The following is a 24,341-nucleotide window of genomic DNA, read 5'->3' on the forward strand; positions in this document are numbered from 1 at the left end:
TCTGGGGAAGGAAATTTGGCCGGTCGAGGCCTACACATGACTCCACACCCACAGCAACGTGGTTGAGTCTTAACTGCACTCCAGGGCAACTAGGGACGGGTAATAAACGTTGGTCGAGCCAGCCCAAGAGAGAAGGAAGGCGAGTGTTCACGTTAAACACGTGACAACGAGGAAACTGGGACCGTGAAATGTCACCAGGCAGAGGTGTGTCACAGGGTCCTCACACTCAGCTCATTGATTCAAAGACACAGCCAGCGTTGGAGATAAAGGGGAGCCGACGATGTGCTGAACTTAGACTTAAAGAAGACATTTGGTGATATGCTGCATTGAGGGTTATCACAGAGTCATAGAGATGTACAGCACGGAAACAGGCCCTTCGGCCCATCCCCTCCATGCTGTCCCAGATATCCCAACCCAATCTAGTCCCACCTGCCAGCACCCGGCCCATATCCCTCCAAACCCTTCCTATTCATATACCCATCCAAATGCCTCTTAAATGCTGTCATTGTACCAGCCCCCACCACTTCCTCTGGCAGCTCATTCCATACACGCACCACCCTCTGGGTGAAAAAGCTGCCCCTTGGGTCCCTTTTCCCTCTCACCTGAAACCTATGCCCCTCTAGTTCTGGACTCCCCCACCCCAGGGGGAAAAGACTTTGCCTATTTACCCTATCCATGCCCCTCATAATTTTATAAACCTCTATAAGGTCACCCCTCAGCCCCCGACGCTCCAGGGAAAACAGCCCCAGCCTGTTCAGCCTCTCCCTGTAGCTCAGACCCTCCAACCCTGGCAACATCCTTGTAAATCTTTTCTGAACCCTTTCAAGTTTCACAACATCTTTCCGATAGGAAGGAGACCAGAATTGCACACAATATTCCAACAGTGGCCTAACCAATGTCCTGTCCAGCCGCAACATGACCTCCCAACTCCTGTACTCAATACTCTGACCAATAAAGGAAAGCATACCAAACGCCTTCTTCACTATCCTAACCACCTGCGACTCCACTTTCAAGGAGCTATGAACCTGCACTCCAAGGTGGACAAGGAGGTTTGTGTGAGAGGGAGAGGGAGAGTGTGTGAGAGAGGAGAAAGTGAGGTCTGCAGATGCTGGAGATCAGAGCTGAAAATGTGTTGCTGGAAAAGCGCAGCAGGTCAGGCAGCATCCAGGGAACAGGAGAATCGACGTTTCGGGCATAAGCCCTTCTTCAGGAATGAGGAAAGTGTGTCCAGCAGGCTAAGATAAAAGGTAGGGAGGAGGGACTTGGGGGAGGGGCGTTGGAAATGTGATAGGTGGAGGGAGGTCAAGGTGAGGGTGATAGGCCGGGGTGGGGTGGGGCGGAGAGGTCAGGAAGAAGATTGCAGGTTCGGAAGGTGGTGCTGAGTTCGAGGGATTTGACTGAGACAAGGTGGGGGGAGGGGAAAGGAGGAAACTGGAGAAATCAGAGTTCATCCCTTGTGGTTGGAGGGTTCCTAGGCAGAAGATGAGGCGCTCTTCCTCCAACCATCGTATTGTTGTGGTCTGACAATGGAGGAGTCCAAGGACCTGCATATCCTTGGTGGAGTGGGAGGGGGGAGTTAAAGTGTTGAGCCACAGGGTGGTTGGGTTGGTTGGTCCGGGTGTCCCAGAGGTGTTCTCTGAAACGCTCCGCAAGTAGGCGGCCTGTCTCCCCAATATAGAGGAGGCCACATCAGGTGCAGCGGATGCAGAAAATGATGTGTGTGGAGGTGCAGGTGAATTTGTGGCATTGGAGGAAGATGAGGGGGGGGGGGGGGGGTGTGGGGGTGGGAAATGACGGCGGATGATGCGCTGTACATGGAGATTGGTGGGGTGGTAGGTGAGGACCAGTGGGGTTCTGTCCTGGTGGCGGTTGGAGGGGCGGGGCTCAAGGGCGGAGGAGCGGGAAGTGGAGGAGATGCCGTGGAGGGCATCGTCGACCACGTCGGGGGGGAAATTGCTGTCCTTGAAGAAGGAGGCCGTCTGTGTTGTGCGTATTTTGAACTGGTCCTCCTGGGAGCAGATGCGGCGGAGTCGAAGGAATTGGGAGAATGGGATGGCGTTTTTACAGGGGTCAGGATGGGAGGAGGAGTAGTCCAGGTAGCTGTGGGAGTCGGTCGGTTTGTAGTAGATGTCCGTGTTGATTCGGTCGCCTGAGATAGAAACAGAAAGGTCTAGGAAGGGGAGGGAGGAGTCTGAGACTGTCCAGGTGAATTTGAGGTCGGGGTGGAAGGTGTTGGTGAAGTGGATGAACTGTTCAACCTCCTCGTGGGAGCACGAGGCGGCGCCGATACAGTCATCGATGTTGCGGAGGAAAAGGTGGGGGGTGGGGCCAGTGTAGTTGCGGAAGATGGACTGTTCCACATATCCAACGAAGAGGCTGGCATAGCTGGGGCCCATGCGGGTGCCCATGGCTACTCCTTTCGTTTGGAGGAAGTGGGAGGATTGGAAAGAGAAGTTGTTCAGGGTGAGGACCAGTTCAGTCAGTCGAAGGAGGGTGTCGGTGGAAGGGTACTGGGTGGTACGGCGGGAAAGGAAGAAGCGGAGTGCTTTGAGTCCTTCGTGATGGGGGATGGAGGTGTACAGGGACTGGATGTCCATGGTGAAGATGAGGCGTTGGGGACCGGGGAAGCGAAAATCATGGAGCAGGTGGAGGGCATGGGTGGTGTCCCGAACGTAGGTGGGGAGTTCTTGGACTAATGGGGACAGGACGGTGTCAAGGTATGCGGAGATGAGTTCGGTGGGGCAGGAGCAGGCTGAGACGATGGGTCGTCCGGGGCAGTCAGGTTTGTGGATTTTGGGCAGGAGGTAGAAACGGGCGGTGCGGGGTTGTGGGACTATGAGGGTGGAGGCGGTGGATGGGAGATCCCCCGAGGTGATGAGGTTATGGACGGTCTGGGAGATGATGGTTTGGTGGTGGGGGGTGGGGTCATGGTCAAGGGGGCAGTAGGAGGAGGTATCTGCGAGCTGGCGTTTGGCCTCAGCGGTGTAAAGGTCGGTGCGCCAAACTACCACTGCGCCTCCCTTGTCAGCTGGTTTGATGGTGAGGTTGGGGTTGGAACGGAGGGAGTGGAGGGCTGCGCGTTCCGAGGGTGAGAGGTTGGAGTGGGTGGGAGGGGTGTGGGAGTTCAGGTAGCGGTTAATATCGCGGCGGCAGTTTGCTATGAAGAGGTCGAGGGCAGGTAGGAGGCCAGCACGGGGTGTCCAGGTGGATGGGGTGTGTTGGAGGTGGGAGAAGGGGTCGTCAGAGGGTGGGCGGGAATCTTGGTTAAAGAAGTAGGCGCGGAGGCGAAGGCGGCGGAAGAATCGTTCGATGTCACGCCGCGTGTTGAATTCATCAATCCGGGAGCGTAGGGGAATGAAGGTGAGGCCTCTGCTGAGGACTGATCTTTCATCCTCAGATAGGGGTCGGTCTGGAGGGATAGTGAACACACGGCAGGGCGGGGAGCTAGGACCTGGTGTGGGGCTGGAGCTGGGAGTGGGGGCGGGGACGGAGATCGGCGTGGGGGCGGAGTTGGGCGTGGTGACGAGTGTGAGAGAGAGTGTGTGTATGTGTGAGTTTGTGAGTGTGAGTGTGTGTGCGAGTGTTTGTGTGTGGGTATGTGTGAGTGTGTGTGTGTGTGTGTGTGTATATGTGTGAGTGTGTGTGCGTGTATGTGTGATTGTGAGTTATGTGAGTGTGTGTATGTGTGAGTGTGTAGTGTGAGTGTGAGTGTGTGCGAGTGTTTTTGTGTGAGTGTGTGTGTAATTGTGTGTGTGTGAGAGTGAGTGTGTGTATGTATGAGTGTGTGAGTGTGAGTGTGTGCGCGCGAGTGTTTGTGTGTGGGTATGTGTGAGTGTGTGTGTGTGTGTATATGTGTGAGTGTGTGTGCGTGTATGTGTGATAGTGAGTTATGTGAGTGTGTGTATGTGTGAGTGTGTAGTGTGAGTGTGAGTGTGTGCGAGTGTTTTTGTGTGAGTATGTGTGAGTGTGTGTGTAATTGTGTGTGTGTGAGAGTGAGTGTGTGTATGTATGAGTGTGTGAGTGTGAGTGTGTGCGCGCGAGTGTTTGTGTGTGGGTATGTGTGAGTGTGTGTGTGTATGTGTGAGTGTGTGAGCATGAATGTGTGATTGTGTGAGTGTGTGAGTGAGTGAGTGTGTGTATGTGTGAGTGTGTATGTGTGTGTATGTGAGTGTGTTTGTGTGTGGGTATGTGTGAGTGTGTGTGTGAGTGTGTGTGTAAGTGTGTGTGAGTGTGTGAGCATGAATGTGTGATTGTGTGAGTGTGTGAGTGTGTGTATGTGTGAGTGTGTATGTGTGTGTATGTGAGTGTGTTTGTGTGTGGGTATGTGTAAGTGTGTGTGAGTGTGTGTGTGTGAGTGTGTGTGTATGAATGTGTGAGTGTGTGTGTATGTGTGAGTGTGTGCGTGTGTATGTGTGATTGTGTGTGTGTGAGTGTGTGTATGTATGAGTGTGTGAGTGTGTGTGTATGTGTGTGTGAGTGTTTGTGTACGTGTGAGTGTGTGTGTGTATATGTGACTATGTGAGTTTGTGAGAGTGTGAGTGTGTGTGTGTGAGTGAGTGTGTGTGTACGTTTGTGTGTGTTGTATATGTGAGTGTGAGTGTGTTTGAGTGTGTTAGTGTGTGAGTGTGTGTTTGAGTGTGTTAGTGTGAGTGTGTGAGTGTGAGTGTGTGTGAATGTGAGAGTGTGTGTGAATGTGTGAGTGTGTGTGTGAATGTGTGAGTGTGTGTGTGTGAGTGTGTGTGTGAGTGTGTGTGTGAGTGTGTGTGTGAATGTGAGTGTGTGTGTGAATGTGTGAGTGTGTGTGAGTGTGTGTGAGTGTGTGTGAGTGTGAGTGTGTGTGAGTGTGTGTGTTTGTGTATGTGTGAGTGTGTGTGAGTATGTGTGTGAATGTGAGTGTGAGTGTGAATGTGAGTGTGTGTGTGAATGTGAATGTGAATGTGAGTGTGTGAGTGTGAGTGTGAATGTGAGTGTGAGTGTGTGAGAGTGTGAATGTGAGCGTGTGAGTGTGTATATGAATGTGAGTGTGTGAGTGTGTGTGTGAGAGTGTGAGTGTGAGAGTGTGTATGTGAGTGTGTGTGTGGGTGTGAGTGAGTGAGTGTGAATGTGAGTGTGTGTGTGAGTGTGTGTGTGAGTGTGAGTGTGTGAGTGTGAATGTGTGTGTGAGTTTGTGTGTGTGAGTGTGTGAGTGTGTGTGTGAGTGTGTGTGTGTGTGTGAGAGTGTGAATGTGAGTGTGTGTGTGAGTGTGTGAGTGGGACTGTGAGTGTGTGAGTGTGTGTAAGAGTGTGAGTGTGAATGTGAATGTGAGTGTGTGAGTGAGTGTGTGAGTGTGTGAGTGTGAATGTGAATGTGAGTGTGTGAGTGTGAGTGTAAATGTGAATGTGAGTGTGTGTGTGTGGGTGTGTATGTGAGTGTGTGAGTGTGAGTGTGAATGTGAGTGTGTGAGTGTGAGTGTGTGAGAGTGTGAATGTGAGTGTGAGAGTGTGAATGTGAGTGTGTGAGTGTGAATGTGAGTGTGTGAGTGTGAGTGTGAATGTGAGTGTGTGAGTGTGAGTGTGTGAGAGTGTGAATGTGAGTGTGTGAGTGTGAGTGTGAATGTGAGTGTGTGAGTGTGAGTGTGTGAGAGTGTGAATGTGAGTGTGAGAGTGTGTGTGTGTGAGTGTGTGAGTGAATATGAGTGTGTGAGTGTGTGTATGTGTGTGTGAGTGTGAGTGTGAGTGTGTGAATGTGAGTGTGTAAGTGTGAGTGTGAATGTGAGTGTGTGAATGAGTGTGTTAAAGTGTGAATGTGAGTGTGAATGTGAGTGTGTGAGTGTGAATGTGAGAGTGTGAGTGTGAATGTGAATGTGAGTGTGTGTGTGAGAGTGTGAATGTGAGTGTGTGAGTGTGTATATGAATGTGAGTGTGTGAGTGTGTGTGTGTGAGTGTGAGTGTGAGAGTGTGTATGTGAGTGTGTGTGTGGGTGTGAGTGAGTGAGTGTGAATGTGAGTGTGTGTGTGTGTGTGTGTGAGTGTGTGTGTGAGTGTGAGTGTGTGAGTGTGAATGTGTGTGTGTGAGTTTGTGTGTGTGAGAGTGTGAGTGTGTGTGTGTGAGTGTGAGACTGTGAGTGTGAATGTGAGTGTGTGAGTCTGTGTGTGAGTGTGTGTGTGTGTGAGAGTGTGAATGTGAGTGTGTGTGTGAGTGTGTGAGTGGGACTGTGAGTGTGTGAGTGTGTGTAAGAGTGTGAGTATGAATGTGAATGTGAATGTGAGTGTGTGAGTGAGTGTGTGAGTGTGAATGTGAATGTGAGTGTGTGAGTGTGAGTGTAAATGTGAATGTGAATGTGTGTGTGTGGGTGTGTATGTGAGTGTGTGAGTGTGAGTGTGAATGTGAGTGTGTGAATGTGAGTGTGTGAGTGTGAGTGTGTGAGAGTGTGAATGTGAGAGTGTGAATGTGAGTGTGTGAGTGTGAATGTGAGTGTGTGAGTGTGAGTGTGTGAGAGTGTGAATGTGAGTGTGTGAGTGTGAATGTGAGTGTGTGTGTGAGAGTGTGAGTGTGAGAGTGTGTATGTGAGTGTGTGTGTGGGTGTGAGTGTGTGAGTGTGAATGTGAGTGTGTGAGTGTGTGTGTGTGAGTGTGAGTGTGTGAGTGTGTGTGTGAATGTGTGTGTGTGAGTGTGTGTATGAGTGTGAGTGTGTGTGTGTGAGTGTGTGAATGTGAGTATGTGTGTGAGAGTGTGAATGTGAATGTGAGTGTGTGAGTGTGTGTGTGTGAGAGTGAGTGTGTGTGTGTGAGTGTGAGAGTGTGAATGTGAGTGTGTGAGTGTGTGAGAGTGTGAGTGTGAATGTGAGTGTGTGAGTGTCTGTGAGTGTGTGTGTGTGTTTGTGTGAGTGTGAATGTGAGTGTGTGAGTGTGTGTGTGAGTGTGTGAGAGTGTGAGTGTGAATGTGAGTGTGTGAGTGTATGTGAGTGTGTGTGTGTGAGTGTGAGAGTGTGAGTGTGTGAATGTGTGTGAGTGTGTGAGTGTGAATGTGAGTGTGTGTGTGTGTTTGTGTGAGTGTGAGAGTGTGAATGTGAGTGTGTGAGTGTGTGTGTGAGTGTGTGTGTGAGTGTGAGTGTGTGAGTGTGAATGTGTGTGTGTGAGTTTGTGTGTGTGAGAGTGTGAGTGTGTGTGTGTGAGTGTGAGAGTGTGAGTGTGAGTGTGAATGTGAGTGTGTGAGTGTGTGTGTGTGAGTGTGTGTGTGTGTGAGAGTGTGAATGTGAGTGTGTGTGTGTGACTGTGTGTGTGAGTGTGTGTGTGAGAGTGTGAGTGTGAATGTGAATGTGAGTGTGAGTGAGTGTGTTAAAGTGTGAATGTGAGTGTGAATGTGAGTGTGAGTGTGTGAATGTGAGTGTGTGAGTGTGAGTGTGAATGTGAGTGTGTGTGTGTGTGTGGGTGTGAATGTGAGTGTGAGTGTGAATGTGAGTGTGTGAGTGTGAGTGTGTGAGAGTGTGAATGTGAGTGTGTGTGTGTTTGTGTGAGTGTGAGAGTGTGAATGTGAGTGTATGAGTGTGTTTGTGAGTGTGTGTGAGTGTGAATGTGTGTGTGTGAGTTTGTGTGTGTGAGAGTGTGAGTGTGTGTGAGTGTGAGAGTGTGAGTGTGAATGTGAGTGAGTGAGTGTGTGTGTGTGAGTGTGTGTGTGTGAGAGTGTGAATGTGAGTGTGTGAGTGTGTGTGTGTGACTGTGAGTGTGTGTGTGTGTGTGTGAGTGTGTGTGTGAGAGTGTGAGTGTGAATGTGAATGTGAGTGTGAGTGAGTGTGTTAAAGTGTGAATGTGAGTGTTAATGTGAGTGTGTGAGTGTGAATGTGAGTGTGTGAGTGTGAATGTGAGTGTGTGTGTGTGGGTGTGAATGTGAGTGTGTGAGTGTGAATGTGAGAGTGTGAGTGTGTGAGAGTGTGAATGTGAGTGTGTGAGTGTGAATGTGAGTGTGTGTGTGAGAGTGTGAGTGTGAGAGTGTGTATGTGAGTGTGTGTGTGGGTGTGAGTGTGTGAGTGTGTGTGTGTGAGTGTGAGTGTGTGTGTGAATGTGTTTGTGTGAGTGTGTGTGTGTGAGTGTGTGTGTGTGTGTGAGAGTGTGAATGTGAGTGTGTGTGTGTGTGTGTGTGTGTGAGTGTGTGTGTGAGTGTGTGTGAGTGTGAGAATGTGAGTGTGTGAGTGTGAATGTGAGAGTGTCAGTGTGAGTGTGTGAATGTGTGTGATTGTGTGAGTGTGAATGTGAGTGTGTGTGTGTTTGTGTGAGAGTGTGAATGTGAGTATGTGAGTGTGTGTGTGAGTGTGAATGTGAGTGTGTGAGTGTGTGTGTGTGAGTGTGTGAATGTGTGTGAGTGTGTGAGTGTGAATGTGAGTGTGTGTGTGTGAGTGTGAGAATGTGAGTGTGAGTGTGTGAGTGTGAATGTGTGTGTGTGTGTGAGTGTGTGTGTATATGTGTGAGAGAGTGTGAGTGTGTGAGTGTGAATGTGAGTGTGTGAATGTGAGTGTGAATGTGATTGTGAGTGTGAGTGTGTGTGTGTGAGCGTGTGAATGTGTGTGTGTGTGTGAGTGTGAATGTGAGTGTGTGTGTGAGCGTGTGAATGTGTGTGAGTGTGAATGTGAGTGTGTGTGTGAGTGTGAGAATGTGAGTGTGAGTGTGTGAGTGTGAATGTGAGTGTGCGTGTGTGAGTGTGAGAGTGTGAGTGTGCGAATGTGTGTGAGAGTGTGAATGTGAGTGTGTGTGTGTGAGTGTGAATGTGAGTGTGTGAGTGTATGTGAATGTGAGTGTGTGAGTGTGTGTGAGCGTGTGAATGTGTGAGTGTGAATGTGAGTGTGTGTGTGTGAGAATGTGAGTGTGAGTGTGTGAGTGTGAATGTGAGTGTGTGTGTGTGAATGTGAGTGTGTGTGTGAGTGTGAGTGTGTGTGAGTGTGAATGTGAGTGTGAGAGTGTGAATGTGAGTGTGTGAGTGTGAATGTGAGTGTGTGTGTGTGAGTGTGTGAGAGTGTGAATGTGAGTGTGAATGTGAGTGTGTGTGTGAGAGTGTGAGTGTGAGAGTGTGTATGTGAGTGTGTGTGTGGGTGTGAGTGTGTGAGTGTGAGTGTGTGTGTGTGAGTGTGAGTGTGTGAGTGTGTGTGTGAATGTGTGTGTGTGAGTGTGTGTGTGAGTGTGAGTGTGTGTGTGTGAGTGTGTGAATGTGAGTGTGTGTGTGAGTGTGTGTGTGAGAGTGTGAATGTGAGTGTGTGTGTGTGAGAGTGAGTGTGTGTGTGTGAGTGTGTGTGAGTGTGAGAGTGTGAATGTGAGTGTGTGTGTGAGTGTGTGAGAGTGTGAGTGTGAATGTGAGTGTGTGAGTGTCTGAGTGTGTGTGTGTGTGTTTGTGTGAGTGTGAGAGTGTGAATGTGAGTGTGTGAGTGTGTGAGAGTGTGAGTGTGAATGTGAGTGTGTGTGTGTGTTTGTGTGAGTGTGAGAGTGTGAATGTGAGTGTGTGAGTGTGTGTGTGAGTGTGAGTGTGTGAGTGTGAATGTGTGTGTGAGAGTGAGTGTGTGTGAGAGTGTGTGTGAGTGTGTGTGAGTGTGAGAGTGTGAATGTGAGTGTGTGAGTGTGAGTGTGTGAGAGTGTGAGTGTGAGAGTGTCTGTGAGTGTGTGTTTGTGTGAGTGTGAGAGTGTGAATGTGAGTGTGTGAGTGTGTGTGTGAGTGTGTGAGAGTGTGAGTGTGAATGTGAGTGTGTGAGTGTATGTGAGTGTGTGTGTGTGAGTGTGTGAATGTGTGTGAGTGTGTGAGTGTGAATGTGAGTGTGTGTGTGGGTGTGAGAATGTGAATGTGAGTGTGTGAGTGTGTGTGTGAGTGTGAGTGTGTGAGTGTGAATGTGTGTGTGTGAGTTTGTGTGTGTGAGAGTGTGAGTGTGTGTGTGTGAGTGTGAGAGTGTGAGTGTGAATGTGAGTGTGTGAGTGTGTGTGTGTGAGAGTGTGAATGTGAGTGTGTGTGTGAGTGTGTGTGTGTGACTGTGTGTGTGAGTGTGTGTGTGAGATTGTGAGTGTGAATGTGAGTGTGAGTGAGTGTGTTAAAGTGTGAATGTGAGTGTGAATGTGAGTGTGAGTGTGTGAGTGTGAATGTGAGTGTGTGAGTGTGAGTGTGAATGTGAGTGTGTGTGTGTGAATGTGAGTGTGTGTGTGAGTGTGAGTGTGTGTGAGTGTGAATGTGAGTGTGAGAGTGTGAATGTGAGTGTGTGAGTGTGAATGTGAGTGTGTGTGTGTGAGTGTGTGAGAGTGTGAATGTGAGTGTGTGAGTGTGAATGTGAGTGTGTGTGTGAGAGTGTGAGTGTGAGAGTGTGTATGTGAGTGTGTGTGTGGGTGTGAGTGTGTGAGTGTGTGTGTGTGAGTGTGAGTGTGTGAGTGTGTGTGTGAATGTGTGTGTGTGAGTGTGTGTGTGAGTGTGAGAGTGTGTGTGTGAGTGTGTGAATGTGAGTGTGTGTGTGAGTGTGTGTGTGAGAGTGTGAATGTGAGTGTGTGAGTGTGTGTGTGTGAGAGTGAGTGTGTGTGTGTGAGTGTGTGTGAGTGTGAGAGTGTGAATGTGAGTGTGTGAGTGTGTGAGAGTGTGAGTGTGAATGTGAGTGTGTGAGTGTCTGTGAGTGTGTGTGTGTGTTTGTGTGAGTGTGAGAGTGTGAATGTGAGTGTGTGAGTGTGTGAGAGTGTGAGTGTGAATGTGAGTGTGTGTGTGTGTTTGTGTGAGTGTGAGAGTGTGAATGTGAGTGTGTGAGTGTGTGTGTGAGTGTGAGTGTGTGAGTGTGAATGTGTGTGTGTGAGTTTGTGTGTGTGAGAGTGTGAGTGTGTGTGTGTGAGTGTGAGAGTGTGAGTGTGTGAATGTGTGTGAGTGTGTGAGTGTGAATGTGAGTGTGTGTGTGAGTGTGAGTGTGTGAGTGTGAATGTGTGTGTGTGAGTTTGTGTGTGTGAGAGTGTGAGTGTGTGTGTGTGAGTGTGAGAGTGTGAGTGTGAATGTGAGTGTGTGAGTGTGTGTGTGTGAGAGTGTGAATGTGAGTGTGTGTGTGAGTGTGTGTGTGTGACTGTGTGTGTGAGTGTGTGTGTGAGATTGTGAGTGTGAATGTGAGTGTGAGTGAGTGTGTTAAAGTGTGAATGTGAGTGTGAATGTGAGTGTGAGTGTGTGAGTGTGAATGTGAGTGTGTGAGTGTGAGTGTGAATGTGAGTGTGTGTGTGTGAATGTGAGTGTGTGTGTGAGTGTGAGTGTGTGTGAGTGTGAATGTGAGTGTGAGAGTGTGAATGTGAGTGTGTGAGTGTGAATGTGAGTGTGTGTGTGTGAGTGTGTGAGAGTGTGAATGTGAGTGTGTGAGTGTGAATGTGAGTGTGTGTGTGAGAGTGTGAGTGTGAGAGTGTGTATGTGAGTGTGTGTGTGGGTGTGAGTGTGTGAGTGTGTGTGTGTGAGTGTGAGTGTGTGAGTGTGTGTGTGAATGTGTGTGTGTGAGTGTGTGTGTGAGTGTGAGAGTGTGTGTGTGAGTGTGTGAATGTGAGTGTGTGTGTGAGTGTGTGTGTGAGAGTGTGAATGTGAGTGTGTGAGTGTGTGTGTGTGAGAGTGAGTGTGTGTGTGTGAGTGTGTGTGAGTGTGAGAGTGTGAATGTGAGTGTGTGAGTGTGTGAGAGTGTGAGTGTGAATGTGAGTGTGTGAGTGTCTGTGAGTGTGTGTGTGTGTTTGTGTGAGTGTGAGAGTGTGAATGTGAGTGTGTGAGTGTGTGAGAGTGTGAGTGTGAATGTGAGTGTGTGTGTGTGTTTGTGTGAGTGTGAGAGTGTGAATGTGAGTGTGTGAGTGTGTGTGTGAGTGTGAGTGTGTGAGTGTGAATGTGTGTGTGAGAGTGTGTGTGAGTGTGTGTGAGTGTGAGAGTGTGAATGTGAGTGTGTGAGTGTGAGTGTGTGAGAGTGTGAGTGTGAATGTGAGTGTGAGAGTGTCTGTGAGTGTGTGTGTGTGTGTTTGTGTGAGTGTGAGAGTGTGAATGTGTGTGTGAGTGTGTGTATGAGTGTGTGAGAGTGTGAGTGTGAATGTGAGTGTGTGAGTGTATGTGAGTGTGTGTGTGTGAGTGTGAGAGTGTGAGTGTGTGAATGTGTGTGAGTGTGTGAGTGTGAATGTGAGTGTGTGTGTGAGTGTGAGTGTGTGAGTGTGAATGTGTGTGTGTGAGTTTGTGTGTGTGAGAGTGTGAGTGTGTGTGTGTGAGTGTGAGAGTGTGAATGTGAGTGTGTGAGTGTGTGTGTGTGAGTGTGTGTGTGTGAGAGTGTGAATGTGAGTGTGTGTGACTGTGTGTGTGAGTGTGTGTGTGAGAGGGTGAGTGTGAATGTGAGTGTGAGTGAGTGTGTTAAAGTGTGAATGTGAGTGTGAATGTGAGTGTGAGTGTGTGAGTGTGAATGTGAGTGTGTGAGTGTGAGTGTGAATGTGAGTGTGTGTGTGTGGGTGTGAATGTGAGTGTGTGAGTGTGAATGTGAGTGTGTGAGTGTGAGTGTGTGAGAGTGTGAATGTGAGTGTGTGAGTGTGTGTGTGTGAGAGTGAGTGTGTGTGTGTGAGTGTGTGTGAGTGTGAGAGTGTGAATGTGAGTGTGTGAGTGTGTGAGAGTGTGAGTGTGAATGTGAGTGTGTGAGTGTCTGTGAGTGTGTGTGTGTGTGTTTGTGTGAGTGTGAGAGTGTGAATGTGAGTGTGTGAGTGTGTGAGAGTGTGAGTGTGAATGTGAGTGTGTGTGTGTGTTTGTGTGAGTGTGAGAGTGTGCATGTGAGTGTGTGAGTGTGTGTGTGAGTGTGAGTGTGTGAGTGTGAATGTGTGTGTGAGAGTGAGTGTGTGTGAGAGTGTGTGTGAGTGTGTGTGAGTGTGAGAGTGTGAATGTGAGTGTGTGAGTGTGAGTGTGAATGTGAGTGTGAGAGTGTCTGTGAGTGTGTGTGTGTGTGTTTGTGTGAGTGTGAGAGTGTGAATGTGTGTGTGAGTGTGTGTGTGAGTGTGTGAGAGTGTGAGTGTGAATGTGAGTGTGTGAGTGTATGTGAGTGTGTGTGTGTGAGTGTGAGAGTGTGAGTGTGTGAATGTGTGTGAGTGTGAATGTGAGTGTGTGTGTGAGTGTGAGTGTGTGAGTGTGAATGTGTGTGTGTGAGTTTGTGTGTGTGAGAGTGTGAGTGTGTGTGTGAGTGTGAGAGTGTGAATGTGAGTGTGTGAGTGTGTGTGTGTGAGTGTGTGTGTGTGAGAGTGTGAATGTGAGTGTGTGTGACTGTGTGTGTGAGTGTGTGTGTGAGAGTGTGAGTGTGAATGTGAGTGTGAGTGAGTGTGTTAAAGTGTGAATGTGAGTGTGAGTGTGTGAGTGTGAATGTGAGTGTGTGAGTGTGAGTGTGAATGTGAGTGTGTGTGTGTGGGTGTGAATGTGAGTGTGTGAGTGTGAATGTGAGTGTGAGTGTGTGAGAGTGTGAATGTGAGTGTGTGTGTGTTTGTGTGAGTGTGAGAGTGTGAATGTGAGTGTATGAGTGTGTGTGTGAGTGTGTGAGTGTGAATGTGAGTGTGTGAGTGTATGTGAGCGTGAGTGTGAATGTGAGTGTGTGAGTGTATGTGAGTGTGTGAGTGTGAATGTGTGTGTGAGAGTGAGTGTGTGTGAGAGTGTGTGTGAGTGTGTGTGAGTGTGAGAGTGTGAATGTGAGTGTGTGAGTGTGAGTGTGTGAGAGTGTGAGTGTGAGAGTGTCTGTGAGTGTGTGTTTGTGTGAGTGTGAGAGTGTGAATGTGAGTGTGTGAGTGTGTGTGTGAGTGTGTGAGAGTGTGAGTGTGAATGTGAGTGTGTGAGTGTATGTGAGTGTGTGTGTGTGAGTGTGTGAATGTGTGTGAGTGTGTGAGTGTGAATGTGAGTGTGTGTGTGTGGGTGTGAGAATGTGAATGTGAGTGTGTGAGTGTGTGTGTGAGTGTGAGTGTGTGAGTGTGAATGTGTGTGTGTGAGTTTGTGTGTGTGAGAGTGTGAGTGTGTGTGTGTGAGTGTGAGAGTGTGAGTGTGAATGTGAGTGTGTGAGTGTGTGTGTGTGAGTGTGTGTGTGTGAGAGTGTGAATGTGAGTGTGTGTGTGAGTGTGTGTGTGTGTGACTGTGTGTGTGAGTGTGTGTGTGAGATTGTGAGTGTGAATGTGAGTGTGAGTGAGTGTGTTAAAGTGTGAATGTGAGTGTGAATGTGAGTGTGAGTGTGTGAGTGTGAATGTGAGTGTGTGAGTGTGAGTGTGAATGTGAGTGTGTGTGTGTGTGAATGTGAGTGTGTGTGTGAGTGTGAGTGTGTGTGAGTGTGAATGTGAGTGTGAGAGTGTGAATGTGAGTGTGTGAGTGTGAATGTGAGTGTGTGTGTGTGAGTGTGTGAGAGTGTGAATGTGAGTGTGTGAGTGTGAATGTGAGTGTGTGTGTGAGAGTGTGAGTGTGAGAGTGTGTATGTGAGTGTGTGTGTGGGTGTGAGTGTGTGAGTGTGTGTGTGTGAGTGTGAGTGTGTGAGTGTGTGTGTGAATGTGTGTGTGTGAGTGTGTGTGTGAGTGTGTGAGTGTGTGAATGTGAGTGTGTGTGTGAGTGTGTGTGTGAGAGTGTGAATGTGAGTGTGTGAGTGTGTGTGTGTGAGAGTGAGTGTGTGTGTGTGAGTGTGTGTGAGTGTGAGAGTGTGAATGTGAGTGTGTGAGTGTGTGAGAGTGTGAGTGTGAATGTGAGTGTGTGAGTGTCTGTGAGTGTGTGTGTGTGTGTTTGTGTGAGTGTGAGAGTGTGAATGTGAGTGTGTGAGTGTGTGAGAGTGTGAGTGTGAATGTGAGTGTGTGTGTGTGTTTGTGTGAGTGTGTGAATGTGAGTGTGTGAGTGTGTGTGTGAGTGTGAGTGTGTGAGTGTGAATGTGTGTGTGAGAGTGTGTGTGAGAGTGTGTGTGAGTGTGTGTGAGTGTGAGAGTGTGAATGTGAGTGTGTGAGTGTGCGTGTGTGAGAGTGTGAGTGTGAATGTGAGTGTGAGAGTGTCTGTGAGTGTGTGTGTGTGTGTTTGTGTGAATGTGAGAGTGTGAATGTGTGTGTGAGTGTGTGTGTGAGTGTGTGAGAGTGTGAGTGTGAATGTGAGTGTGTGAGTGTATGTGAGTGTGTGTGTGTGAGTGTGAGAGTGTGAGTGTGTGAATGTGTGTGAGTGTGTGAGTGTGAATGTGAGTGTGTGTGTGAGTGTGAGTGTGTGAGTGTGAATGTGTGTGTGTGAGTTTGTGTGTGTGAGAGTGTGAGTGTGTGTGTGTGAGTGTGAGAGTGTGAATGTGAGTGTGTGAGTGTGTGTGTGTGAGTGTGTGTGTGTGAGAGTGTGAATGTGAGTGTGTGTGACTGTGTGTGTGAGTGTGTGTGTGAGAGTGTGAGTGTGAATGTGAGTGTGAGTGAGTGTGTTAAAGTGTGAATGTGAGTGTGAATGTGAGTGTGAGTGTGTGAGTGTGAATGTGAGTGTGTGAGTGTGAGTGTGAATGTGAGTGTGTGTGTGTGTGGGTGTGAATGTGAGTGTGTGAGTGTGAATGTGAGTGTGTGAGTGTGAGTGTGTGAGAGTGTGAATGTGAGTGTGTGTGTGAGTGTGAGTGTGTGAGTGTGAATGTGTGTGTGTGAGTTTGTGTGTGTGAGAGTGTGAGTGTGTGTGTGTGAGTGTGAGAGTGTGAATGTGAGTGTGTGAGTGTGTGTGTGTGAGTGTGTGTGTGTGAGAGTGTGAATGTGAGTGTGTGTGACTGTGTGTGTGAGTGTGTGTGTGAGAGGGTGAGTGTGAATGTGAGTGTGAGTGAGTGTGTTAAAGTGTGAATGTGAGTGTGAATGTGAGTGTGAGTGTGTGAGTGTGAATGTGAGTGTGTGAGTGTGAGTGTGAATGTGAGTGTGTGTGTGTGGGTGTGAATGTGAGTGTGTGAGTGTGAATGTGAGTGTGTGAGTGTGAGTGTGTGAGAGTGTGAATGTGAGTGTGTGAGTGTGTGTGTGTGAGAGTGAGTGTGTGTGTGTGAGTGTGTGTGAGTGTGAGAGTGTGAATGTGAGTGTGTGAGTGTGTGAGAGTGTGAGTGTGAATGTGAGTGTGTGAGTGTCTGTGAGTGTGTGTGTGTGTGTTTGTGTGAGTGTGAGAGTGTGAATGTGAGTGTGTGAGTGTGTGAGAGTGTGAGTGTGAATGTGAGTGTGTGTGTGTGTTTGTGTGAGTGTGAGAGTGTGCATGTGAGTGTGTGAGTGTGTGTGTGAGTGTGAGTGTGTGAGTGTGAATGTGTGTGTGAGAGTGAGTGTGTGTGAGAGTGTGTGTGAGTGTGTGTGAGTGTGAGAGTGTGAATGTGAGTGTGTGAGTGTGAGTGTGAATGTGAGTGTGAGAGTGTCTGTGAGTGTGTGTGTGTGTGTTTGTGTGAGTGTGAGAGTGTGAATGTGTGTGTGAGTGTGTGTGTGAGTGTGTGAGAGTGTGAGTGTGAATGTGAGTGTGTGAGTGTATGTGAGTGTGTGTGTGTGAGTGTGAGAGTGTGAGTGTGTGAATGTGTGTGAGTGTGAATGTGAGTGTGTGTGTGAGTGTGAGTGTGTGAGTGTGAATGTGTGTGTGTGAGTTTGTGTGTGTGAGAGTGTGAGTGTGTGTGTGAGTGTGAGAGTGTGAATGTGAGTGTGTGAGTGTGTGTGTGTGAGTGTGTGTGTGTGAGAGTGTGAATGTGAGTGTGTGTGACTGTGTGTGTGAGTGTGTGTGTGAGAGTGTGAGTGTGAATGTGAGTGTGAGTGAGTGTGTTAAAGTGTGAATGTGAGTGTGAGTGTGTGAGTGTGAATGTGAGTGTGTGAGTGTGAGTGTGAATGTGAGTGTGTGTGTGTGGGTGTGAATGTGAGTGTGTGAGTGTGAATGTGAGTGTGAGTGTGTGAGAGTGTGAATGTGAGTGTGTGTGTGTTTGTGTGAGTGTGAGAGTGTGAATGTGAGTGTATGAGTGTGTGTGTGAGTGTGTGAGTGTGAATGTGAGTGTGTGAGTGTATGTGAGCGTGAGTGTGAATGTGAGTGTGTGAGTGTATGTGAGTGTGTGAGTGTGAATGTGTGTGTGAGAGTGAGTGTGTGTGAGAGTGTGTGTGAGTGTGTGTGAGTGTGAGAGTGTGAATGTGAGTGTGTGAGTGTGAGTGTGTGAGAGTGTGAGTGTGAGAGTGTCTGTGAGTGTGTGTTTGTGTGAGTGTGAGAGTGTGAATGTGAGTGTGTGAGTGTGTGTGTGAGTGTGTGAGAGTGTGAGTGTGAATGTGAGTGTGTGAGTGTATGTGAGTGTGTGTGTGTGAGTGTGTGAATGTGTGTGAGTGTGTGAGTGTGAATGTGAGTGTGTGTGTGTGGGTGTGAGAATGTGAATGTGAGTGTGTGAGTGTGTGTGTGAGTGTGAGTGTGTGAGTGTGAATGTGTGTGTGTGAGTTTGTGTGTGTGAGAGTGTGAGTGTGTGTGTGTGAGTGTGAGAGTGTGAGTGTGAATGTGAGTGTGTGAGTGTGTGTGTGTGAGTGTGTGTGTGTGAGAGTGTGAATGTGAGTGTGTGTGTGAGTGTGTGTGTGTGTGACTGTGTGTGTGAGTGTGTGTGTGAGATTGTGAGTGTGAATGTGAGTGTGAGTGAGTGTGTTAAAGTGTGAATGTGAGTGTGAATGTGAGTGTGAGTGTGTGAGTGTGAATGTGAGTGTGTGAGTGTGAGTGTGAATGTGAGTGTGTGTGTGTGTGAATGTGAGTGTGTGTGTGAGTGTGAGTGTGTGTGAGTGTGAATGTGAGTGTGAGAGTGTGAATGTGAGTGTGTGAGTGTGAATGTGAGTGTGTGTGTGTGAGTGTGTGAGAGTGTGAATGTGAGTGTGTGAGTGTGAATGTGAGTGTGTGTGTGAGAGTGTGAGTGTGAGAGTGTGTATGTGAGTGTGTGTGTGGGTGTGAGTGTGTGAGTGTGTGTGTGTGAGTGTGAGTGTGTGAGTGTGTGTGTGAATGTGTGTGTGTGAGTGTGTGTGTGAGTGTGTGAGTGTGTGAATGTGAGTGTGTGTGTGAGTGTGTGTGTGAGAGTGTGAATGTGAGTGTGTGAGTGTGTGTGTGTGAGAGTGAGTGTGTGTGTGTGAGTGTGTGTGAGTGTGAGAGTGTGAATGTGAGTGTGTGAGTGTGTGAGAGTGTGAGTGTGAATGTGAGTGTGTGAGTGTCTGTGAGTGTGTGTGTGTGTGTTTGTGTGAGTGTGAGAGTGTGAATGTGAGTGTGTGAGTGTGTGAGAGTGTGAGTGTGAATGTGAGTGTGTGTGTGTGTTTGTGTGAGTGTGTGAATGTGAGTGTGTGAGTGTGTGTGTGAGTGTGAGTGTGTGAGTGTGAATGTGTGTGTGAGAGTGTGTGTGAGAGTGTGTGTGAGTGTGTGTGAGTGTGAGAGTGTGAATGTGAGTGTGTGAGTGTGCGTGTGTGAGAGTGTGAGTGTGAATGTGAGTGTGAGAGTGTCTGTGAGTGTGTGTGTGTGTGTTTGTGTGAATGTGAGAGTGTGAATGTGTGTGTGAGTGTGTGTGTGAGTGTGTGAGAGTGTGAGTGTGAATGTGAGTGTGTGAGTGTATGTGAGTGTGTGTGTGTGAGTGTGAGAGTGTGAGTGTGTGAATGTGTGTGAGTGTGTGAGTGTGAATGTGAGTGTGTGTGTGAGTGTGAGTGTGTGAGTGTGAATGTGTGTGTGTGAGTTTGTGTGTGTGAGAGTGTGAGTGTGTGTGTGTGAGTGTGAGAGTGTGAATGTGAGTGTGTGAGTGTGTGTGTGTGAGTGTGTGTGTGTGAGAGTGTGAATGTGAGTGTGTGTGACTGTGTGTGTGAGTGTGTGTGTGAGAGTGTGAGTGTGAATGTGAGTGTGAGTGAGTGTGTTAAAGTGTGAATGTGAGTGTGAATGTGAGTGTGAGTGTGTGAGTGTGAATGTGAGTGTGTGAGTGTGAGTGTGAATGTGAGTGTGTGTGTGTGTGGGTGTGAATGTGAGTGTGTGAGTGTGAATGTGAGTGTGTGAGTGTGAGTGTGTGAGAGTGTGAATGTGAGTGTGTGTGTGTTTGTGTGAGTGTGAGAGTGTGAATGTGAGTGTGTGAGTGTGTGTGTGTGAGAGTGAGTGTGTGTGTGTGAGTGTGTGTGAGTGTGAGAGTGTGAATGTGTGTGTGAGTGTGTGAGAGTGTGAGTGTGAATGTGAGTGTGTGAGTGTCTGTGAGTGTGTGTGTGTGTGTTTGTGTGAGTGTGAGAGTGTGAATGTGAGTGTGTGAGTGTGTGAGAGTGTGAGTGTGAATGTGAGTGTGTGTGTGTGTTTGTGTGAGTGTGAGAGTGTGAATGTGAGTGTGTGAGTGTGTGTGTGAGTGTGAGTGTGAATGTGTGTGTGAGAGTGAGTGTGTGTGAGAGTGTGTGTGAGTGTGTGTGAGTGTGAGAGTGTGAATGTGAGTGTGTGAGTGTGAGTGTGTGAGAGTGTGAGTGTGAATGTGAGTGTGAGAGTGTCTGTGAGTGTGTGTGTGTGTGTTTGTGTGAGTGTGAGAGTGTGAATGTGTGTGTGAGTGTGTGTGTGAGTGTGTGAGAGTGTGAGTGTGAATGTGAGTGTGTGAGTGTATGTGAGTGTGTGTGTGTGAGTGTGAGAGTGTGAGTGTGTGAATGTGTGTGAGTGTGTGAGTGTGAATGTGAGTGTGTGTGTGAGTGTGAGTGTGTGAGTGTGAATGTGTGTGTGTGAGTTTGTGTGTGTGAGAGTGTGAGTGTGTGTGTGAGTGTGAGAGTGTGAATGTGAGTGTGTGAGTGTGTGTGTGTGAGTGTGTGTGACTGTGTGTGTGAGTGTGTGTGTGAGAGTGTGAGTGTGAATGTGAGTGTGAGTGAGTGTGTTAAAGTGTGAATGTGAGTGTGAATGTGAGTGTGAGTGTGTGAGTGTGAATGTGAGTGTGTGAGTGTGAGTGTGAATGTGAGTGTGTGTGTGTGTGGGTGTGAATGTGAGTGTGTGAGTGTGAATGTGAGTGTGTGAGTGTGAGTGTGTGAGAGTGTGAATGTGAGTGTGTGTGTGTTTGTGTGAGTGTGAGAGTGTGAATGTGAGTGTATGAGTGTGTGTGTGAGTGTGTGAGTGTGAATGTGAGTGTGTGAGTGTATGTGAGCGTGAGTGTGAATGTGAGTGTGTGAGTGTATGTGAGTGTGTGTGTGTGAGTGTGAGAGTGTGAGTGTGAGTGTGTGAATGTGTGTGAATGTGAGTGTGAGTGTGTGTGTGTTTGTGTGAGTGTGAGAGTGTGAATGTGAGTGTGTGAGTGTGAGTGTGTGAGTGTGAATGTGTGTGTGTGAGTTTGTGTGTGTGAGAGTGTGAGTGTGTGAGTGTGAGAGTGTGAGTGTGAATGTGAGTGAGTGAGTGTGTGTGTGAGTGTATGTGTGTGTGAGAGTGTGAATGTGAGTGTGTGAGTGTGTGTGTGTGACTGTGAGTGTGTGTGTGTGTGAGTGTGTGTGAGAGTGTGAGTGTGAATGTGAATGTGAGTGTGAGTGAGTGTGTTAAAGTGTGAATGTGAGTGTGAATGTGAGAGTGTGAGTGTGTGAGTGTGAATGTGAATGTGAGTGTGTGAGTGTGAGTGTGAATGTGAGTGTGTGTGTGTGGGTGTGAATGTGAGTGTGTGAGTGTGAATGTGAGAGTGTGAGTGTGTGAGAGTGTGAATGTGAGAGTGTGAGTGTGAGAGTGTGTATGTGAGTGTGTGTGTGGGTGTGAGTGTGTGAGTGTGAATGTGAGTGTGTGAGTGTGTGTGTGTGAGTGTGAGTGTGTGTGTGAATGTGTTTGTGTGAGTGTGTGTGTGTGTGTGAGAGTGTGAATGTGAGTGTGTGTGTGTGTGAGTGTGTGTGTGAGTGTGAGAATGTGAGTGTGTGAGTGTGAATGTGAGAGTGTGAGTGTGTGAATGTGTGTGATTGTGTGAGTGTGAATGTGAGTGTGTGTGTGTTTGTGTGAGTGTGAATGTGAGTATGTGAGTGTGTGTGTGAGTGTGTGAGTGTGAATGTGAGTGTGTGAGTGTATGTGAATGTGAGTGTGTGTGTGTGAGTGTGTGAGTGTGAATGTGAGTGTGTGTGTGTGAGTGTGTGAATGTGTGTGAGTGTGTGAGTGTGAATGTGAGTGTGTGTGTGGGTGTGAGAGTGTGAATGTGAGTGTGTGAGTGTGTGTGTGAGTGTGAGTGTGTGAGTGTGAATGTGTGTGTGTGAGTTTGTGTGTGTGAGAGTGTGAGTGTGTGTGTGTGAGTGTGTGTGTGTGAGTGTGAGAGTGTGAGTGTGAGTGTGAATGTGAGTGTGTGAGTGTGTGTGTGAGAGTGTGAATGTGAGTGTGTGTGTGAGTGTGTGTGTGTGACTGTGTGTGTGAGTGTGTGTGTGAGAGTGTGAGTGTGAATGTGAGTGTGAGTGAGTGTGTTAAAGTGTGAATGTGAGTGTGAATGTGAGTGTGAGTGTGTGAGTGTGAATGTGAGTGTGTGAGTGTGAGTGTGAATGTGAGAGTGTGTGTGTGTGGGTGTGAATGTGAGTGTGTGAGTGTGAATGTGAGTGTGTGAGTGTGAGTGTGTGAGAGTGTGAATGTGTGTGTGTGTGTGTTTGTGTGAGTGTGAGAGTGTGAATGTGAGTGTATGAGTGTGTGTGTGAGTGTGTGAGTGTGAATGTGAGTGTGTGAGTGTATGTGAGCGTGAGTGTGAATGTGAGTGTGTGAGTGTATGTGAGTGTGTGTGTGTGAGTGTGAGAGTGTGAGTGTGAGTGTGTGAATGTGTGTGAATGTGAGTGTGTGTGTGTTTGTGTGAGTGTGAGAGTGTGAATGTGAGTGTGTGAGTGTGAGTGTGTGAGTGTGAATGTGTGTGTGTGAGTTTGTGTGTGTGAGAGTGTGAGTGTGTGAGTGTGAGAGTGTGAGTGTGAATGTGAGTGAGTGAGTGTGTGTGTGTGAGTGTGTGTGTGTGTGAGAGTGTGAATGTGAGTGTGTGTGTGTGACTGTGAGTGTGTGTGTGTGTGTGAGTGTGTGTGTGAGAGTGTGAGTGTGAATGTGAATGTGAGTGTGAGTGAGTGTGTTAAAGTGTGAATGTGAGTGTGAATGTGAGAGTGTGAGTGTGTGAGTGTGAATGTGAGTGTGTGAGTGTGAGTGTGAGTGTGAATGTGAGTGTGTGTGTGTGGGTGTGAATGTGAGTGTGTGAGTGTGAATGTGAGAGTGTGAGTGTGTGAGAGTGTGAATGTGAGAGTGTGAGTGTGAGAGTGTGTATGTGAGTGTGTGTGTGGGTGTGAGTGTGTGAGTGTGAATGTGAGTGTGTGAGTGTGTGTGTGTGAGTGTGTGTGTGTGAATGTGTTTGTGTGAGTGTGTGTGTGTGAGAGTGTGAGTGTGAGTGTGTGTGAGTGTGTGTGTGAGTGTGAGAATGTGAGTGTGTGAGTGTGAATGTGAGAGTGTGAGTGTGTGAATGTGTGTGATTGTGTGAGTGTGAATGTGAGTGTGTGTGTGTTTGTGTGAGAGTGTGAATGTGAGTATGTGAGTGTGTGTGTGAGTGTGTGAGAGTGAATGTGAGTGTGTGAGTGTATGTGAATGTGAGTGTGTGTGTGTGAGTGTGTGAGTGTGAATGTGAGTGTGTGTGTGTGAGTGTGAGAATGTGAGTGTGAGTGTGTGAGTGTGAATGTGAGTGTGAATGTGAGTGTGAGTGTGAGTGTGAGTGTGTGTGTGAGCGTGTGAATGTGTGTGTGTGTGTGTGTGAATGTGAGTGTGTGTGTGTGCGTGTGAATGTGTGTATGTGTGAGTGTGAATGTGAGTGTGTGTGTGAGTGTGAGAATGTGAGTGTGAGTGTGAGTGTGAATGTGAGTGTGCGTGTGTGAGTGTGAGAGTGTGAGTGTGTGAGTGTGTGAGAGTGTGAATGTGAGTGTGTGAGTGTGAATGTGAGTGTGTGTGTGAGTGTGTGAGTGTGAATGTGAGTGTGTGAGTGTATGTGAATGTGAGTGTGTGTGTGTGTGAGCGTGTGAATGTGAGTGTGAATGTGAGTGTGTGTGTGTGTGAATGTGAGTGTGAGTGTGTGAGTGTGAATGTGAGTGTGTGTGTGAATGTGAGTGTGTGTGTGTGTGAGCGTGTGAATGTGAGTGTGAATGTGAGTGTGTGTGTGTGTGAATGTGAGTGTGTGTGTGTGAGTGTGAATGTGAGTGTGTGTGAGTGTATGTGAATGTGAGTGTGTGTGTGTGAGTGTGTGAATGTGTGTGAATGTGAGTGTGTGTGTGTGAGTGTGAGAATGTGAGTGTGAGTGTGTGAGTGTGAATGTGAGTGTGTGTGTGAGTGTGAATGTGAGTGTGTGTGTATATGTGTGAGAGAGTGTGAGTGTGAATGTGAGTGTGTGAATGTGAGTGTGAATGTGAGTGTGAGTGTGTGTGTGTGAGCATGTGAATGTGTGTGTGTGTGTGAGTGTGAATGTGAGTGTGTGTGTGAGCGTGTGAATGTGTGTGTGTGTGTGAGTGTGAATGTGAGTGTGTGTGTGAGTGTGAGAATGTGAGTGTGAGTGTGTGAGTGTGAATGTGAGTGTGAGAGTGTGAGTGTGAGTGTGTGAATGTGTGTGAGAGTGTGAATGTGAGTGTGTGTGTGTGAGTGTGTGAGTGTGAATGTGAGTGTGTGAGTGTATGTGAATGTGAGTGTGTGTGTGTGTGAGCGTGTGAATGTGAGTGTGAGTGTGTGAGTGTGAATGTGAGTGTGTGTGTGTGTGTGAATGTGAGTGTGTGTGTGAGTGTGAGTGTGAGTGTGTGTGAGTGTGAGTCTGTGTGTGTGTGTGGGTGTGTGTGGGTAGGTGTGTGTGTGTGAGTGTGAGTGTGTGTGTGTGTGTGTGTGTGTGTGTGTGGGTGTGTGTGGGTAGGTGTGTGTGTGTGAGTGTGAGTGTGAGTGTGTGTGTGTGTGTGTGAGTGTGAGTGTGTGTGTGTGTGAGTGTGAGTGTGTGTGAGTGTGTGTAAAGCTGACCTCTGCTGGCATGTGCATTAGGAGCAGTGCAGCGATGGGCCCCTGGGCCTGACAGTAACCTTCCTCTGGTCTGTACACGGTGTAGGCCGTCAGGATGTTACACAGGTCCCTCTGCCTGGGAACAACACACAGCACTCAGTCAGTACAGGAGGCCATTCAGCCCCTTCCCCAGCCTGTCCCACAGGGGAACAGCAGGAGGCCACTCAGCCCCTTCCCCAGCGTGTTACACAGGGGGAACAGCAGGAGGCCATTCAGCCCCTACCCCAGCCTGTCCCACAGGGGGCTCAGCAGGAGGCCATTCAGCCCCTTCCCCAGCCTGTCCCTCGGGGGAACAGCAGGAGGCCATTCAGCCCCTTCCCCAGCCTGTCACACAGGGGGAACAGCAGGGGGCCATTCAGCCCCTTCCCCAGCCTGTCCCACAGGGGGAACAGCAGGAGGCCATTCAGCCCCCTTCCCCAGCCTGTCCCACAGGGGGGACAGCAGGAGGCCTT

General features: G+C 48.4%; 1 protein-coding gene across 1 annotated transcript in view; it reads right to left on the bottom strand.

Annotated features, from left to right (window-relative positions):
* The window catches only part of LOC148138403 (TBC1 domain family member 10A-like), a 46,836-nt gene that overhangs the window by 677 nt on the left and 21,818 nt on the right, over positions 1-24,341 (bottom strand). The window contains exon 5 of the mRNA XM_087981706.1: positions 23,851-23,965. Coding sequence (XP_087837832.1) covers positions 23,851-23,965 — 115 coding nt within the window. The remainder of the gene's footprint in view (positions 1-23,850; positions 23,966-24,341) is intronic.

Source organism: Chiloscyllium plagiosum, unplaced genomic scaffold (genome assembly GCF_037043375.1).
Source record: "Chiloscyllium plagiosum isolate Xiang-an unplaced genomic scaffold, Cpla_swu_hap1 HiC_scaffold_40, whole genome shotgun sequence".
Classification (NCBI taxonomy): domain Eukaryota; kingdom Metazoa; phylum Chordata; class Chondrichthyes; order Orectolobiformes; family Hemiscylliidae; genus Chiloscyllium; species Chiloscyllium plagiosum.